This window comes from Cyrtonyx montezumae, unplaced genomic scaffold (assembly GCF_038088225.1).
Source record: "Cyrtonyx montezumae isolate F1298 unplaced genomic scaffold, pur_monq_1.0 scaffold_48, whole genome shotgun sequence".
NCBI classification, from domain to species: Eukaryota; Metazoa; Chordata; class Aves; order Galliformes; family Odontophoridae; genus Cyrtonyx; species Cyrtonyx montezumae.
In genome coordinates, this window is record NW_027072054.1 from 1,260,110 (window position 1) to 1,280,347 (window position 20,238).

The 20,238-nt window shown below is 42.5% G+C and overlaps 1 protein-coding gene across 1 annotated transcript; it reads right to left on the reverse strand.

Moving 5' to 3' along the window:
• Positions 1 to 4,777: 4,777 nt before the first annotated feature.
• On the reverse strand, positions 4,778 to 15,568 carry WNT9B (Wnt family member 9B). The gene is made up of 4 exons (XM_065747705.1): positions 15,471 to 15,568; positions 10,432 to 10,688; positions 6,049 to 6,314; positions 4,778 to 5,254 (listed from the first exon to the last, which is right to left on the reverse strand). The coding sequence occupies exons 1-4, from the start codon at positions 15,566 to 15,568 to the stop codon at positions 4,778 to 4,780; spliced, it is 1,098 nt and encodes a 365-aa protein (XP_065603777.1).
• Between the last annotated feature and the right edge of the window lie 4,670 nt (positions 15,569 to 20,238).

A 20,238-nucleotide genomic window follows, 5' to 3' on the forward strand; every position in this document is an offset into this window, starting at 1 on the left:
AGCATGGTTGCACAAATAAGCAAGCATCCTGCATGCCTCCTTTGCCAGAAACTCTTTCCCATGACATTTTAATCCCACTGGAGTTTATAGCAGATGGACATTCCTAATACAAGGATTGTGCAGATTTGCTCCTTCCTGATGCATTCAGTTCCCAAGAAAAACGTGTCTGACCTCATGAAGTCTGTCTGTAAAGAGGTATTGCTTTTCATAGAATCATAGCGTGAATAAGGTTGGAAAGACCACTTAGATCATCTACCCACCTATCAGTCCATGCCTATAATACCTCTAGACCATGTCCCTCAGTGCCACATCCACCCCTTTTCTTCAAAACTTCCAGAGATGGTGACTCTACCACTTCCTTGGGCAGCTGATTCCAATTCATCACCATTTTTTCTGAAAATATTTTTTTTCCTAATATCCAATCTAACTCTACACAAACTTCATGACTTTGGTGTACCTTTCCCCATGGAAGACCTTAAGAAACAACAGAAGCTGCCAGAGGAGGTCAGAAGGTTAGGAGTGGACCCATGAGTGTCTTTAATTATTCATTCTCCACAATATCCAGGAGAATCCAGCTGCTCTGAACTGTATTTCTGACACACTTTCAGATCAGAATGTGCCATGCATCAGACTCAGCCTGTGGCCACAGCTCTTCTTCTGGTCTTGTGTGGTCACCATTGAGGTCATTGCAATGAGGTGCCACCATGCTATGGTGACTTGGTGCTAAGCCAAGGTCTGGGAGAGCTATTTGGGATTTCCTGGTGAACCCACGATCAGCCAGTACTGGAGTCAGAGCTCCCACGTGCCCACACTGAAGGGCAAGAAGGATCACTGGAGATGATTCTGAAGGAATCTGGCTTACTAAAGTCTTCAACATGTACATACCTGAGCTCAACCTGGGCAGCCCTTTATGTGGGCAGAAATGGGCATTTCTAGTTATCTTCTGGAGAGAGTGTAAGTGAAGAGGGTTTAAGTAAAGGAGAACAGAAGGGATATAGTCGATGTGCCAATGGAGGAGAGGAATTCTTTGAAACTATTTCCCAGTGATTTTCCTTGAAAAACATGTACACTTTTAGAAATCAACTGGTATTTATTGACTAACAGGAGCACCAGCAGAGCAGACATGAGTGCAGTGCTGGACAACAGAGCCAGCTACATAGATACACACATTATAATCAAAGGGAAATCACTTACAGATTACATACAAATTAGGACAAGGTACAAGCAGGATTGTAATGCAACTTAAAACACATAGCTCATATATCTGTCCAGAAGATAAAAAAGAAATATAAATAATAACTATACTTCTTGTCACATAAGTTGTACATCTTGAGGTAGTCAAACATTTTAATTCCCTTAAAGCACACCCTTATATTGTTTTTTTGTTTGTTTGTTGTTTTTCTTGGTTTGTTGTGTTTTTTTGTGTTTTTTTTTTCCATAGGACGTTATAGTATTGCAAATTGCCCTTCCAGTCTTACACAATGTGTCTGTTTTTCTACTAAAAAGATTTCCAGTGAACCTTTAGTATCTCCATCCTACCAGTCTAGTAACTTCTTTATATATATACCAAAGGGCAGCTTAGCTCCTGGAGTTGTAGTAGATCGTAAGGTCTGCAGCATCATTTAAAAGTTTACGCACATCAAATGAAGACCCAACTCTTCATATCCCAGATCTCCAGGAGGTGGCGGAAGAGCTTTGCTCACGATAATGTAGTTTTTGTTCGTTCTTTACTACAGTTCAAACGGAGAATACTGAATGGCTAACAAATCCAAGCTTTGCTCCCTGACAACACAAAGGCTCTCATCTGTGTAAAGCATATTTCTGAGCATCAACCCAGAAACATCACTATCTACATGAGAATCCAGAACATAACTGTCCTCTTAAGTATCTTATTGTCCAGTTTTCATTTAACACTCAGTTGTGTGTGCCTTCCAGATACAACCTTACCTCTCAATTTTCTTTATTTATGTTATCCTTTGACTCTAAAAATACAAACTTTGATGTGAGATCCCTATGCAATTGTGTCAATCCAGCATTCCATCTTATGCCATAAGACTGATCGGATAAAAACACTGTATTGCATAGATGTTGCTGGTTACAACAGCTTGTGACTCCAATGGTATAACAGATAACTGCTAAAATCCTCCATAACAAGAGGTGATTCCCTACACGTTTCAAAGGATACAGCATTTTCAATGACAAGGGACTTGTATGTTCATATGACAGGGGCTAGTCATGAAAAAACAAGATCCTTTCCTAGTACTATAATGCAGTAGATAGTCCTGTCTTAAATACATCTAAATATGCCCGTTGAAAGGACTAACTCAGTCCAAAATATCCACACTGATATTGCCTAAAAATGGGCATCTAGTCCTCTTACCACAAACCTCTCCTTTGTTTCCCACTGACATCAGTGTTTCAGCCACAAAAGACACAAATAACCAGTGATGCAAGTTATACTAGTCTGACCATATTCCTCTCTGCCTAAATAACCATCTTATCATATTTCTAGTCTTCTTTTTCAGTCTGCTGTGCAAAACACCTAACATGCCCCTGAAATGTGTTCATCTCCAGTTTAAATCATCATAGCACTTGGAGCCTGAAAAGAGACATTGCTAAAATAACACTTTCCATGTTGTGAAAGTCAGACACATATTTGGGATGGGAGAAAGAAGCCTACTAATTTGAAATGCTCTTGTCAGAGAAATGAAAGTTGATAGTATTTCCTCTCATGCTTACAGCACAGCAGGACCAGATCATTGGAGAAAACCAAAAGACTTACATATATGTCTGTTCTTGTATGGTTTTCTCTCTCTTTTTTTTTTTTTTTACAAGAATAGTAGAGAAAAAAAGCTTCACTTTGGAATGACCACACTACTTAGGTACCTGGAAAGGACTCCAAGGGCCCTACAAAGACCATTAAAAAGGACTGAGCTCACCAAGAACACTTTCCATCTAGGGGCATCTTATCTCCCTTCAAATTACAAGGTTTGGGTGAGAAGAATGGATTGTGGCAGTAGTCTAGTGGGCATCTGAGAAGTGTAGTTTTGGTAAGGCAAGAAGACAGAATGGTGTACCCTCCCCTTACTTCCCAAAGAATAAGATCCCAAAGAATGCTTCCCACCTCCACCCACCAAGTCCCAGTCACTGTTTAAATTAGAATGTTCTGTGCAAACTATGTGGGATCCAGTGACATGGTACTGCCATTCTCTCAGCTGCTGTGCAAGCAGGGCTGGCTGGAATCAGTGCAGATCAAAGTCAGTTCCTTTGTTCCTTCATCTATGATTCCCATTCCCAATAATTTTAGCTCACTGGTATGCTTGTTCATTGAGAACATTGAGACTCGTGGGAAATTTTTGACTCCAACAGGATTAAAAGCAAAATGTAAATAATGGTCTGCTTGATATTAATTTCTCGGGTATTTAAAAAGGCCAATTAACCCAATTTGCAGCATTATGTCTGTCATAAACACTTTAATTCAGTTCAAGCCAACTTAAGCCAAAAAAAAAAGGATAAAAAGGAATAGACCCATTCAGAGACACGTAGATAGCCAACAGGAAGGTGTTAATGGCATCTACAGAGCCAGTTTGTGGCTTGATCTGCCCTGAGTCAGCACTCTACCATCCTTATATAAAGCAGAAATTGAGAATAGTTGTAAAATCCAGAGAGCAACAAGTGAGTACACACTACTGCAAAGTCAGCGTTCAAAGCATGAGTAAATGATCACAATCAACTTCATTCACTCTGTGGTTCCATGGTTCTCTGGTCCATGCTCTTCCCCTAGGCCACCTTCCCTCATGACAGATCCCTGCACTGTCCAGATATATCTAACTTCCCATTATCATTCACAACTTGCAAATTCTTAAGACACACCAGTTACTGTGGTTCATAATTCCCTTCCAGAAATTTTGTGTATCATTTACAACAGGGCAGGATTGCATGTTGGGTGCAAGAGCAAAGAGTGGTACACATAAGACAAAAGAGATAACTGAAAGTCTGATTGGGAAAAAAATAAAATAACAGAGAGATGCATAATTAGCACTATCACCCTGGATCCACCACCATAACACAACCCCCTGTGAGGAAGGCTGCACATTGCAGAAGATCACTTACATCAGAAGTTCCAGGTTTTCTGTGTACAGCAAGGTTCAGCTACAGTTACAATGTGCTTGGAGTCCAATAACCAAAGTGTTGACCTGAGACATGATGACATGAGCTCCATTTGTTGGCAAACTGGTATTCCAAGGCACAACACTTGCCTCAAAATGACGCCACTCAACAGTGTGTTCAGAGCTGAAAAGATTCAAACAGCTTCTGGAGAACAGTAATTATGATCCCCTGCTGCCAGAATGATTAGCCTTGGTGCATCAGCATCCAGTCTCTGGTTAGCTGCCCCTCCAGTCCTTCTCTCCACCAGGCAACAGGGTTCAAGCCCTTGGTATTTTGGTGTCACCACCCCAATGCATTTCCATAACTGCAAGTGAGGGATGGGAGAGGGGAATATTCCTGTAGATGTGGTTACAAGCTCAAGAGAGTTTGACTGCCTCAGTGTTCCTACTGTCCTCTTCTCATTTCCAATCTTTCCTTCCTGATCTGTTACGTGGCAAAACCTCTGCATTTCACATCCCCCTGTCCCCAGACTGGAGGATCTCAGCACTGAGATAACAGGACATTTTTGGTGCTTGCCTTTTCCCTTACCCCACCTTAGAGAACCACGTCGCACTCTCTATACTGCTTTCTTGTACTATAGGATTTGCCTTAACCCTCCAGCACTGATTTACTGCTTGCAGCTGTAGACCACTTCTTCCTGCATGCACTGTTGGCACTCAACATAGCAGCACCACTGCACCTGACAGTGGCAAGAAAAGGTAACGAGGCGGCTCTGGGTGTTGTAACCTCGTCCACAACACATACTGTCACAGTTGCCCTCCCGAGAACATGTTCTCCCAGCAGTTCCCAGGGAATATTTGCTGGGACGGCAGAAACTGGGGGAATCCTCCACATACACCAAGTCAGTGGCACGGGGTGAAGCATGGTGCTTGGTGTAATGGCTGTGTCTCTGCGGGCTGGCCAGCTCTGAGTGTCCCACAGCATCATTTGTGGTGCTGAAGACCTTGACAGCATCATCGTAGCGCAGCTTCAGCAGTCGTCCGACCTCATGGAAAGGTGAAAGCTGCTTCCAACAAGTCCTGACAGCACATGAACCAGAGACACCATGGCACTTGCATGTGGTTTTGAGACCATTTTTCACAGCCTAATGAGGAAGAGAAGTGGTATCAATACGTGCCAGGAGCATGTGCCTTGTTCTGGATAGAGAGATCACCTCAGGTGCAGGCAGGCTGTAAGTACTATGACATGGTCTAAAGCAATCACAGGCATGGGTTGATGGTTGGACTAATTGGTCTTTGCACCTTAATGACTCTATGATTCTACTTTGTAATTTGATTCTATGATGCTACTTTGTAATTATTGGTGTTATTGCTATTTCATAGAGGCAAATCTAAAAAAACCACGAAGGAATGACTGTGGAGTTCACCAAAGAGTAACAGCTTGAATGCCTGAACATTGAGGCCAGTCAAATTCTCACTAATCAGATGTATGCAATGGCAGCAGTAGTCAACCATGAAATTGTACCTCCAGTATTATCAATTCCCATTCTTAGTATAATCAACTCAAGTTAGTGCACTAATCAAACAAGTATTTGTTCTCAATAAATTGAAAACGTTGTTAAGTCAGTGAAGTGTAACATAAAGGTCAAAATGCTTGATCTAATGGTTTCCCTAACTCAAAAATAACGAGATCCACAGGAAGACATACAGATATTGCAAATCACCAATGGACTCATAAATGACCTCCAGAGTGCCAGTCCTTGGTGCTGTCCTACTCCACACATGCAACTCCTCATGCCAGAATTTAGGAGACTGTCAGTACCACAAGGTCCAAAACACAGATAAACCCGTCTGGGTTCTCAATAGGAGCAATGAATACTCAACCTCAGCTGGTGGTTTGGAAGACTTGCACTGAACCCTAAATTTTTCTAGATCTCACCTTGATGCCCACATTGGTGTTGTGGATGTCCACCTTCGCCCGCAGATCTTTTCCAATCCTCTTCTGACCCAAGAACTTTTTTAGGAACTTGGTGCTGTATTTGAGGTTATCCCCACACACGCCCCATTGCCAGGCCTTGCGGTTCTCCAGGTCTGGGGAATCATCACAGGTGCAGCGCTCCATGCGCCCCGCACTGCACGCTCTGGCCAAGGAGTGGGTAAGCGCTGCAGAAGACACTGCATATAGGAAGGCTGTTTCCTTAAAGCCTGCATGAGAGAAGGATTAGGAGAGGGTAGGAGCAAGGAAAGCAAAATAATGCATTTATCCACATCACTGGCACTTATGAATCAACAGACAAATAGACCTGGGAAAATGAGCAACTACAACAAGTCACAAAACTCTATTTGACCGCATCTTCACTTCAGAGCTGATAGGTGTGAAGCAAGGCAGCCACTGGCACCTTGTTGTGATTTAAAATTAGGAACTATTTAGTAGAGTCTGAAAAAGGATTTTAAAAATATTCTAAGAAATTGACCCCCTTATTTCAAAATGACATTAATTGGGACGGTGTTGACATGGTAGTAATAGCAAGTTTATATAATTTGTATAGCAAGATAACACGTGTTTTGTTTCGGAAAGGTTTCATGTTGGAAAAGCATCCTGGGTAAGGACAGATTCTACAGATTTTCTGACTTCTCTGTATAGTATCTTCTCCCATGTCTGTGGTAATGCTTTCTGAAGCCATTCTGCTTTTTAAACTTGACAATGTTTAGGAAAAATACATCTGTACATATCATGGAGGGGAAAACATATTACACACTGGAAATTTCCAATTTTCCTTCTACAACAGAAGGAAACAAGTCTGTTTCCCTAAAAAATTAAAGAGAGAACTGCAGAGATCCAGTCCAGTCTTGCAGCTAGTGCTGCTTTGAGCAGAGGTTGGAAGGGACATATGGAATCCATACAGTCTAGCCTCAAATCCTTCCACCATTCCATTCAACCAGCAGAGGAGTTGAACTCAGTCTCCAGAGGTCCCTTCCAACTCCTCATATTCTATGATTCTATTTCCTCAGATTTCTCATCCAGTTCTAATAACAGATCCGACCACTGACTGCTGAGACCCAGGTGAAGCCACCATAAATGTAATCACAGAAGAGGACAAATAGCGCATCAGCAAGAAGATAAAAATAACTAATTGTACAAAGGCTGTGTCTGTAACTTCAAGGTGAACTTCATATGTGATTGTTGGAATTCCAAAATATTATATGAAATATCTAGCAGTAGTCTAGATGTGGATGAGAGAGACAAGAAAATGTTGAGGAAGTCAGTGAGGTCAATCAATAACTTTCTTCCTGTCTCTCCATTTCAGTTGTTTGGGACAAGTACCTACCAGCTAGTCTCTCTGATTGACAATGGTCCATATCATGTCAGGGGGAACTAAAAGAATAATAAAAAATTTTTTTACAAAACCTTTTAAAATTTTGAAAACATTTTTGGGACACATTCAATGCAGAATATGAACAGCTGCATGATGCCCACACATTTGAGATATGACAAAAAAAAATCCAGCAGTAGATCCTCAAATCCTTACCAGATTCCCAAATCCTATCTGACTTGGTGGGACACCAGCTGAGTGGAGTACATTTCAGAAGCGCTTTCCCACACCATATAAAGCTAGTGGTACCACTCAGCCCCACACACTCTGCTAAATCTGACTTTGTGGAACACCACACTGCTTCTGCTATTTCTGACTGGTGATGGTTTGGTTCATTCTGCAGCATTCCACGTAACTGCTGGCCAGATATCAACCCACTTGAAATCAGAGACCATTGCTTGTGGTCATACTATTGCAGACAGCAAGATAACGAGCATACTTCAAAATCATGTCCTTCCTCTCCTCCCTCCTATCTCTTTTTATGGCAGAGGTTTAGTGTCTCCAAAGCATCAAGCTCTTGCCTGAAAAGTGTACACTGATTCCCTCTAGACTGTCATCCTCTGATTTCTCTTGAATTATTTCTCTACCTCATCAGTCTGTAGCTACAAAACAACCCTCGCTGCAATGGTAAGAAACTGTTATGTGGCGTGGTGTGCTCTAGACCACAATGAAAACTATAATAGGAGAAGTTGAGCTGTATAGTGGTTCTGCCAAAGGAAAAATGCTCGAGGTCAAAGATTTTTCACTGTTACAGTAAAGACAGAGTGAGCATAACTGGTGATAGAATGAGAGGTAAGGACCCCAAGCTGTGTGAGGGGTAGTTGAGGTTGGATAGTAGGAAACGTCTGCTCAGAAAGAGTGGCGATGCTTTGGAACAGACTGCCCAGGGAGGTGAGGGGATCACCGCCCCTGGAGGTGTTCAAAGAGAGGGTAGATGGAGTACTTACAGACACAGTTTAGAGGGCAGTATTGTTGGTAGGTGTACGACTGGACTGGATTATCTTAAGAGTTCTTTTCCAACCTTAATGATTCTATGATTCATTTCTGAGCAAGTGGAAGAGACAGCTCTCTACCCAACAAACACAAACTGTAGAGCAGAGAGATGTAGAATAGTAGAAAGATTTAGAAAGGAAGGTTTTCTCAGGTTCTGCAGCACAACCTCTTGCCTAAAAGGCAGGGAAACTCCAATGACAGGTCAAGTTGTTCAGGTTTCTGAGTTCTGAAAGTCTCTAAGGATGGAAACTGTACAACTTCTCTGTTCTGCACCATTTCCAGCTTCCCCGTATTATCACTAAAACCACTGGTGGAAAATCAATTTACCCTGAAGAAAAAAATGGATGGATGGGAGGAGGGCTGTCAGTGTGAACAACAAGTAAAGCAGAAAGTGAAAATAAAGCTGACAGTGCAAAAAATAAAATAAAATAAAAACAGAAGGTCCTCAATATATTTACATTTTTGTTGTTGTTACTAAAAATGAGGAAGTACAGAATATAAGAACTGAAAGAAAAATTGTCTATTGTCTGAGTGATGATTTCCAAACTGCAGCACAACAGCATTCTGAATTTTTGACAAACAGATCAAAAATAGCAGCTGAAAACGTTCATCTTTATGAAAGAAATTGAACTATTTGCAAGTTAAACTGAGAGCTAATAACTCCTTTCGCCCAACTGTCCTCTTACACAAGGGGATATACACAGCATACTTTACTGTATTAAATCATCATTTGATCCTTAAGATGGTGTAATAAAAGTATTCAAACACTTCTCCCCATCTGCCAAAACAGGTTTTAAATTACAGGTGATATTTTATTTTGTCAATCTGGAGTCCATGGAAATGTTGGGGCATGTCACCAACAGATAATTAAATGTTTTCCAGCTATTTGAAGATGAGGATTATTCAATTGCCATTTTCAAGTTCTTTGAGGCTAATGAAGGCAGACATGTCAGAAAGTCACTCAAAATGATTGTGGACATTCGTGGTCTAACAAATTCATCGTAGAGCCTTGCAACAAAGTAAATCTTATCTTGTTTATGCTGAAACTTATTAAAATATTAATTTAATAACATTTGATTATGTTATAATGGTTCAATTGCAATGCCAATTAAATTTTTTATTTAATTTAGATTAATGCTGGCTTTTTTAGCTGCTGTATTACTCTCTGTAACCTCAAAGACAGCACTTAGAGGATGTTTTCTTCCTATAAAGCCTTTGTGAAACAGAAGCCAATGACCCTTCTGACCAGTACAGCTGCACATTTGTGGGAATTCCAAATATATGAGAAAATGTCTTAGGAGATATTTGTAAACATGCAATGAAATGCACTAAAGCTGATAAATAGCTTTTTTTTAATGGTTAACTAGGATTAAATTCTTTATCAGAGAATGGCTGAGCTTTACAAGTGTAAAGACACAAAGAGCTGAAAGTATTTATTTATTGTCTTAAAATGTCACTGATCTTCTAGGCATCATCCTTGATTGCTGGCCAAGAAGGACGGCCAGCTTAGGAAACTCTTGGTCAAAAATCAACAACCCAATGGTGTGAAATTCCTTCCACTTTTCAAACCATGACAAACCACACAGGAAATATGAGGATAAAATACTGGAGGATATGAGGCCAAATGCTTCTCTTATTCCCAGCTCCCATTCCTAAGTGGAGTAGATGATCTTAGTGGGCAATACTGGCAGTAGGTGGCTGGCTGGACTGGATGATCTTAGAAGTCTTTTAAAACCTTAATGATTCTAAGAGTGGGCATGGTGGGGATGGGATGATGGTTGGACTTGGTGATCTTAGGAGTCTTAAAAATAACCTTAACAATTCTATGATCCCTTGATTCTATGTTCTCTGCGCTCTCTGATGACTGCCCTGTGTCCTTGCTGACAATGAGATGTATATTCCAGGTGATCCAACACCGAGTGAGATTGATACTGCAAACAAAGACTACCTTGTACCTCGCTTCAGCAGACTGGTCCGTCCCTCCAGGCTGCAATTCCAGCGCTCACTGCGAAACTGGAACTGGCACTCCATGATCCCAAGGCGGATGGCATCTCGCAATGTCTCTGCCAAGCCGGGCTCCCTCCGACACAACCTCTTCTGCTTACGAGACAGTTTCAGCAAGTCACACTGCTTCATGTGAGCTTTCCCCTGAGCAGAGTTTGTTGAGGTTCCCAGAGAGGGGAAGTGGGTCAGGGCTTCTTTCCCAGTCAGGCTGAAAGAAAGCAGTGAGATAATGAGTCATGGAAGAGAAACACCTTCCTTTCCAGAGCAAGTACAGCTTTTGTCAGAGAGGAAGGAGGGGCCAACTGAAATCTATTACACTTGGCTGATAAGTATATTCGTTAAAGAGTAAATCGGGCTTCCATTCTGTATCCAAGAAAAGCAGAGATTTACGCATGAAAATATCCAAAGAGATTAAAAAAAAGCCAGTCATGCTTCGAAATTTCCCTTGAAAGCACTAACTCTTACAAGCACTCTATGTGCTTACAGAATCATAGTGTATTATAATGTTAGAATCATAGAACAATACAACTATAGAGTCACAGAATCACAGAATCATAGAACCATGGAACACTGAATCATTGAATCATAGAACCATAGAATGATAGAACAGTAGCATCATAGAATCATATGGCTTGGACTGGAATAGACATCATAGACCATCTAGTTCCAACCATGCACCAAATATTACGTATGATTTAGCTGATGTATGTCACTAATTTTGAGGAAAAATGTTTCACTTTTCATAGCAAGATGGCATTTTGATTTGAAAATTCATCTCCCTTGGCAACTTCAGGATGTTTGAAAATATTATTTTAATGCAAGATTTTAAGTCTGCAAACAAACTGGGAAGAGTCGTGTATTTGTACATTAATCTGGAGTGCCATTCCTGATCACCAGAGAATATTATCTGCCACACTCCAGCTCACAAGAAAAGAATTTTAGCAGGTAGAGAAGTTGCATCTGAAGACCTTCATAGCTCAACAAACGATAAACATATTGCTCAGCTGTTAAAGCAACACCAAACGCTTGTGGGTGATATAACCTTCACTACGCAGGATGTAAATCAAGTACCACAGCTTCTACTCTAGTTCTCCACATACTCTGTGGGCATCTTTTTCTGAGCTCATTGTCTGCTTGTCCCTGTTGTCAATCCAGTCTACCCAGACATGGTGTACGAAGGACAGTTGTGATGCTGAACCTATTGCTTAAGTTGATTTTCAAAGTTTTAAAACAGATATGAAGATCTACACCAAACAAGAGGACTGAACCAGGCAACTCTGTAGAAACAATATAGAAGTGCTATGATGTGAATACCTTGACATCTGGTGAGTTATAAAAGTTGAAACCAGATTGTGAGGCAATATGAACCTTTGGTCTGACAAAGGACAGCTGTACCTACAGTCATGGACAGAGATTATCTCAAAGATACCCTGTGACCTTCCAGTCAGGTTTGGAAGAAGTTGATACTGTCATTCTCTGGATACTGAAGGATGTTAAATGTTGTGAAAAACTCAAAAGAGGATAATGACAGGCACCCAAAAAACAACCTTTCAAGAAGTTGATTTCATTTTCAAAGACATCTGAACGGTACACATCAACTGCAGCATGGCACCGCTGTACTGATTTTGGCTCAGAGTTTTTTCAAAGTAGCTCATATGGTGATATGGTGATTTGTGATGAAATTGATAATACACCAATGTTTTAGTTATTGCTGACCAGTCCTTGCATAGACTCAAGGTCTTTTCTGTTTCTCACTACAGAAACAGAGCTTCATTCCCTAGGATTGGTGCATACATGCACTTTCAAAACTAATCTCACATAATGTTCAGTTTAGGGAAGCGGGTAGAAAAACTGGAGTTTCCCAAGGTCACACAGTTGACATTGGGCAAACTGCACATCATTTTTAGGTGATTTAGAGTTTATTATCTATAGATCATACACACACAAAAAAAATTGAATTAATGCACACCTGTTAGCAATATGGAAAAACAATAAGGATCTCAAACTTTTATTTCTCCCTACTTTTCTGTCTAAGCACTTTGCTAAATTCATCGTTTTCCTTTAATCTCCTTCCAGCCACATTCCAGCTGCTTAAGAGACTTTTAATGAGAGCCTGTGCAATGCCTAATGTCCCCTGGATCTGAAAGGTCTTTAAAACCTTAAAAATATGCCTTTTCTCCCTCTCCCAAGGAAGGAGAGAAATCAAAGGGAGCCACAACTGTACTTTGTATCTGATTTCACCAGCCTTTCATGTTATACAGAAATACACACACCCCACAGATCACTGCAACAAGCATTCAGGCAAGGCAAAGAAAATATTGAGCAATGACAGATCAAATCAAGGCCACTAAGGTGTACTGTGGGTCCTCAGCTCTCCTCTCATCCTGGCAGCTCAGTGGAATAGAGTTTTCAACCTTTCAGAAGCAACACAAGCTCCATGTAGCTCCTGATTCTGGGGCGGTGCTATCCCTTCTATTGTCTGTTCAGTTCAAACCAACAGCCACATCCATCACTACACAGGAGATCTGATTTTCAGTCTGACTCTGGGATTCCCACACCCTACATAAGATACTCAGCACTGAGCAGGATGACTTTAGAAAATGTGGTACCTTGAGATAGCACCTAAAGGGAAGCCAAGAAATTAACTGGAAAGCATCCATGAAAAGCCCTAACACCTGTGTAGGTTGCTCCAAAAATAATGCTTCCTATTTGTTTCCATGTCAACTCCAACAGATACAAAGTGCATAAGAACACTACTTGATAAAGCAAATTCTCAACTACAAAGAAGTATTTTTTAATGAATGTCACTCGTGCAATTTTTTCCTCATGAAGGAATTCAGTTCCACACTTGTGCTTCATATGCACTTCCAAGTCAGATATCATTTGTTCAGATTGCCCCTCTTCTGCCACTTGTGGCAATGGAATGTAACGAAATATCAATGGGAAGGCTCAACCTTTATGGCTTTACCACAAACATTCACCTCTGACACTGTGGACAGCCATAAAATAGGAGGCATTACTTTTGGAGCTGCCCTCATACACTGCATTTGCAGTCACACACTCTCCTTGCAGTGTCAGTCACTGAGAGCTGAGTTAAGAAGAGCTGCAAAACAAGACAACACATAATGGGAGATTCCAGGCAGCCTGGCGCCTCCGGACCTACCACAGGTATTTCAGGTTGAGTTATAAAGAACTGCTCCTGTGGATCTGGCTGCCCACAGAGCATGAGCCACACTGGCCAATGAGCGAGACATGCTACAGCCCGCTCCTCGCGTATCTCCCTCCCCAGGTGAAGGCTTTAATCACATTTGTTGCTCTGCTGACCCAGCGAAGTCCTACCTGAGCTGGTTGTCTTCTGAATTCTGCCCTTAGTTCTAGGAAGAGGGCAATCACTGCCAAATAGGTGATCTTCATTTTCCCTGGAGCCTTCGGCTATTTTTGCTGGATTACTCTATCTTTCTTGCCTTTTGTCCTGACAGAGCAAAATTTGGTAATTTTTTCACTGCTACCAACTCTCAATACTTCACCTCTGCCAAAAGGACTCCGGTCCTGTCTCTGTGAATAGCCACCCAAATGCCTCCTTCATTTTGTATTACATCTTTATAAGGTTTTCTCAATTAATGTTTGGAAAGCAAGGATTTGGCTCACATCCCTACATCTCTAATACTCAGCAAAGTTAGCCCTAACCCTAACCCTGAACCAGGGTCTAAGGATCCCTCCAATTCAGTACTAGTTTGGAGGTGAGATATTCCTTTCCCAGTCTGATTCACACAGATACTCATGCCAGGACTTCCAAGACATTCAAGTTCCCCCCTTAAATACTGACTATGTATTTTAAAGCACCCATGTATCTCATAATTGACCATCATCAGACACTCACTGAGTTCATGGATTTGACTTTCTGGTATTCCTTTTTTTTTGTTCTGAACTTTAAAATAAATGAAAAGGTGAGAACATGCCAGACATATTTGTACCAAAACACTTGGAAAAAAAAAAGAAAAAAAAATAATAAAACCGTTACAAAATGAAACTCCATCCTCAAATCCTGAGATATACACAGTCAAAAGGTGGCACACCCAACTTTCTTATGACAAGAAGGAGATCATTGTCATAGAGTGAAGAATCACTCATGTTGGTCTAAGAAACAAGTCCAGCTGGAGCAATAGGAGCTCTGTGTTAGTTACCTGAAACACCAAAACATTCACCTCCAGCCTTGTGAATGTGCTCCTGTAACTGGAAAGTCAAACCCAACCCAACTCCTTCATGGAGTAAATAAGACAGTCTTCTGCTTCCATCAGGCTCCCAGATATGAGATAAGCCAGATGATACAATTAAGAATTTTTAAACCAGGCACTCTAAGGAAGCTTTGAAATAGAAATGAAATAGCAACAGTGGTCATAGGTAAGCAGTGCCAAGTCTGTAGATCCATGTGGATTTAGGTATATGTGTCTTTGGAGGACTGGGAGAGAGACCAGGAGCTTCCACGTGTGTATGTTAGCAAAGCACCTAAGGGTATGGCACCCAAGAGAACCCACACTGCTCCCTGGGCTGAAGCTTCTCTCTGTGCCAGGGACATCCTTCATCTCCAGCCCATGCCACCCTGGAGCCCTGCAGTGTTGGCACATCCCTCACACTTTGGCACCACCCCACAGTTCTCCCTGCCATCCTCTTCTCCCACCTTATTTCCCCAGGAAAGCAGTTTGAAGAGGCATTATATGCAGTAACAATCAAGAGCTAATTTTGAGAACGGAGCAGAAACAGAGCAGAGTTTAAGAAAGTCTGTTCTTGTCCCACTTGCACCCAGCTGACAGCATCCTCCACGCAGTTTCTTTTCAGTTAATTCTCCCCCATCCCCTCCTGCGGGGGCACCGAGCCCCTCTCTCCCACCTCTCCCCAGGCAGACCCCGCAGTGCCGGACCCGCAGGTGCACTCCCCGCGCATCTTCCGCATCCCCGCAGCGCTCCCTCCCCGCGATCCCCGCAGCTCTGACCCGAAGTAGGCGGCGGCGGGTGGCGGTGGCAGCAGCAGGAGGAGGAGGAGGAGGAGGAGGAGAAGGAGGAGGAAGAGGCGGCAGACGGCAGCTCGCATGGTGCCGGGAGCAGCTCGGTGCGCGGCCGCCTGGCGCCGCGGCTCTTTAAGCGGGAGGCGGGGCGGACCCCTCATGCGTCCCGTCCCGTCCCACAGCCCCCGGGCACGGCGTGTTGGACGGCGCCGGGTACCCCCAGCACTCCACGGGGACCCGTCGACCCCTGTGGGGTCTGTGGGGCAGGGAGCCCTCAGGCAGCTGGATGCCACTGGATGCCGCCGACCCCAGGAAGAATCACTGGATCATAGAATGGTTGGGGTTGGAAGGGACCTTAAAGATTATAGAACCGTGGAATCACAGCACAGTTAAGTGGAGGATGCCTTAAGGATCATTAAGCTCCAACCTCCTGTTGTGGGCAGGGTTGTCACCCACCAGTTAAGGCTGTTGCCTTGAACTTGGCCTTGAACAACTCCAGGGATGGGGCATCCACAGCTTTTCATGGGCTCCATGGGACTCCATGCTGGGTGCCCATGGGCCTCACAGAGCATGGCAGGGTGTGGGTTGTCTCCGTACTGAGCTTGAGAATGCATGGCGGTGCCATGCATAGTGATGGTGGATGCAGCAGGACCATCCTGCTTCCAAGCCTTACCATTGACTTTGCAAACTGATATATCAAGGAAAAGACAGAGAGGAAACAACTGTGCCCAGGCAACCAGTCTTCACCCCACACCCTGCTCTCATTTGGTCTCACTGCCAAGGGCAACAGTGTCCGTGGTCATGGATTCATGGAGCATACTACCATAAGCTTGTCTAACCAAACATGCATTGCACGGACTTCCCAGAGAAACACTCATACAAATGATCCTTTACAGGACTCTAGACCAAGCTCCTGTCCCAAACCAGGTTGTTATCAAATTTAGATAAGGATGGCTACAACTCTTCCCAGAAAATTCCTGAAGAAGGAGATTTTCAAACTTCTCTGAGCACTTGCTTAGGGCTACACAACCCTCCTCGGGAAGGACTGTTTAATGCCCAACTTGATAGTCCGTAGCCATAGATAGTCCTTCCAGTCATAGTCATGAAATCATTAAGGTTAAAAATCCAACTCCAATCCATATCCACCATGCCCACTCACCATGTGCCTCAGCTCCACATCTCCACAGTTCTTGAACACTTCCAGAGATGGCGACTTCCAAGCGTGATAACACTCATGGAAGAACACAGCAACAAATATCCAGAACACAAGAGACACCACTGGGATCTATGTTAGTAAGGTGCATCCCATATTTCAGGTACTATGAAAATCATATGAACAACCCAACTGCCTTCACCTCTTACAAAGCTCCTTCTCTTCTGTGTTCCTAGGACACCAGTGACTTGCCTTTGAACCTGCTCTGCTTCAGTCTTAATCTTGTTGCCCATATATTCAAGGAGCATCATTTCAGTTTTGTCCACCCCTCCAAGAAGCTCTCTAGGTGCAACACAGAGTCTCACTGATTTGGTTGAGTCTTTTTAGGGGTGTCTGTAAGCGAATGCTGTCTGATGTTATTTTTCACCCCATTTTATTAAATTGTGTAGGAATTACTGGGATAGACGGTAGGTATTTTTGATAGTTCTTTCATTTCTTGACTCACTTCTTGTGATTAAATACTTGGGCATCAAGGAAGCATGGGTATTAATATTTGCTGAGAATGTATTGGAGGATGCAATTTGGTATTTTTCCAACAAAATCTTCAGTCATTGTGCAGAGATATCCCCAGCCATACACCACCAGACCATGCTCAGGAAGAAGGCAGGCGTCTGTCTCAAAATCTAACACTGAAAATAAAGAGAATGCCAGTTGTCACCAGGGCCATGATGACCACTTGATGTCTCTGGTAAGGAGGACCTCAGTACAGCCACTGGTAGTCTGCAGTCCTCCTGAGCTGGGAGTGCTCTCCAGACTTGGATAATTTCACGCACAAGAATCCCATTCTTGCAAGCCAGTATTTCACTGTCCAAGGCTTTTGGACAGCTCCCCAGTCATGTCACAAAGCCTTGTCTAGGGACAAAAGTCATAAGCCTCCATAGTACTATGTAACCCTACAGGAAGCTGCTGAGGAAGAATGAAAAGAACCAGAGAGAATTCAGATGAGAGATAATCAAACAGTGATGATGGAGAGGACACAAACATACCTCTAGTCCCTCCTGAAAAGTGTCTCTAATATGAGGAACATATCTTCCCATACTGTTTGGAGGCCACAGTCATGGCCAGATTTTCAAATTTTAGACAGTATCTGCTTATATTGGGAGAATTAGGGTAGGCAGAAGATATTTTGCCTTCTGTTTGGTGCTAGGGGTGTAATTTCAAATGGTATATACCCACCGCAGGAGGAGATGGGGACCATAGGGTGTGTGGAAGGAGCAGCCTTATAGTTATGTTATGTTGGAGTTGTGACCATAAAACCACAGGTTCGGGTTTGTCATTGAAGAGAGATGGGCTTGAAGGAGAATCAAGTGAGAAGTACTGAAGCAGAGGAAAGTTTGGTAGGAGGAACTGGATAGACTTGGAGGAGGAGAAAATGGTGGTATATTTGATCTGCATGATTTTGAAAGCATATTGAAGGCACAATGGCCATATTTCTTCTAAAACAAACTGTTTTAGTCAACTCAGCCAACTTCTCATTGCTCTACTCATTGTTCTATAAATATTCTGAGCAAGTTTCTACATTAATACTTACTTAATACCCACAATTCCCATAGCTTCTTCATCCATAAGGTTTCAAGGAGCTTTTAATTGAATTTCAGTTGTCAGCTGACTTTAATGGATACATGAGATAGAGGTACATGTTGTAAGACTTTGGAAAAAGATGATATCTCAAGGGATAAATGAGAATCAAAGAGAAATTCTCACTCAATATCTTTTAATGCTGGAGTTTGGTTTCATAGGAATTTCTCATCTTCAGACATAGGTCACATTTATTGGCAAGGCCAGTGTTCACGCTTTCCATCCAGGGGTTTTGCAAAACCCACACTAATCTTCATCAAAGTTGTAAATTAGTCCATCAAGGCCTGGCATAATCAAAAGGTCTTCCAGCTGAAGAGTCCTGGCTCTACTTTAATAATGTCATTAATAAGTACCTTTGATTGCCTACATTTTTCCCAGTGCGTGCTCAGATTCACGTGGGTCTCTGCTGTCAATGTGGAGAGCAGAACAGTATGTATTCCAGATATGCTTCCTGTCTTGTTCTCCAGCAGTAGTTCTTGGTGTTCTGTCCACCATGTGACCATCATGAGTGACTAAACCCTCAGATAATATTCCAGGGCCCTTATTGCTTCTGTACTTCTTGACTAAGCATTGCTCTATACCTTTACTACCACTCAGCTATCATTTATCTGGAAGTATCTGGGTGGCTTAAGCTCTTCCTTAGCTCATGCAAGCAAGAATGGCAAGAAGCTGCAACATTTGTCTGCAGGCTGCCGGATTACACGGTGCTTTAAGCCCAGTTACAGGCACACACCATCTCCTACTTCCATCTCAAAGAGTAATGTGATAGAACAAGGAAAGGTTGGGAGAATTACAGCAAGGCTGATCAAAGACAGGTAAGGACATCTGTAGAAGAAGTGACTGAGTAGACTGGGCTTCTCCAGTTTGGGAAAGAGACAACTGATGGGGATAGTTATAGAGGTCTTCCTGTGGATGAGAAAGGGTAGGCAAGAATTGACAACTACCTGGATATCAAATTAAGCTAGTTACTGGCATAAGAAAAAAAAAGGAAAAGCAAAATGGAAAAGGAAAAGAGAAAACAAAAAGGGAAAAGGAAGATAAAAAGGAAAAGAAAAAGAAAAACAGGAAAAGGAAAAGGAAGAGGAAGAGGAAGAGGAAAGGGAAAAACACTAGATGCAATTCTTCACACAACCAAGATACTGTCACGAGGAGCTGTGGGACTGATGGCTATACCATGTCATCAAAGCAAAGAAGTTTGCTTGTGGTTTAAGGGGAAACCATATAGGTTTATGGAAGAGAGCAAACATTGTCACTAAAACCATTTACACCACCTTGCGCTGAGGAAGTCCCTAAGCTGCGAATTCTTGACCTCTAGAAAAATTTTCAGGGTAAGTATCTCTACTGCACATTCTGTTCTTGTACTTTTCCCAAGGAATCTGCTTTTGCACAATGTCCCTGCTGGACATGAGCCCAATTTGAAAAGCTAAACAGAAAATTGGGAAAATTGGGTGTTGTTTGTCCAAGATAAAATGGTATGTTGGGACAGCTAGGAAGGCTGGTGGGACAGAAGTCCAAAATGAAGCATGCAGTGCCAAAAATGAGGAATCAGCAGAGCTAGAGCTTCTGTTTGATTCCTCAAAACCAAAGTCAAGATATTCCTTGAGAAGAGAGCAAAGTAGAGGGAGAGGTCATTCAGTCCCACTTGAGTTTTCACTCTTAGTAAGACCCACCAAACCCAACTTCCATCTCATAGAGGGAATTTCTACCATATGCCCAGAGGTACAGGATTATCCATCAGAGCCTTGGCAAGGGTTGTCCATGGAATGTTTGATCTGGCTAAGGTCCTAGGGAAAGGCCAACAGTTTAGAAGAGCCTTAAAAGAGGTGTCTAAGATGGATGGAAAAAACCTATTGATCATAATATGCAAGCAGACCACGTAGAGTTGCTAGGCTTCAATAGCAGAATCTGAGGGTGCCAATAAAGGAAAATCTGAGCCATCACCTGTTCAGACTGAGTCCTTCACTG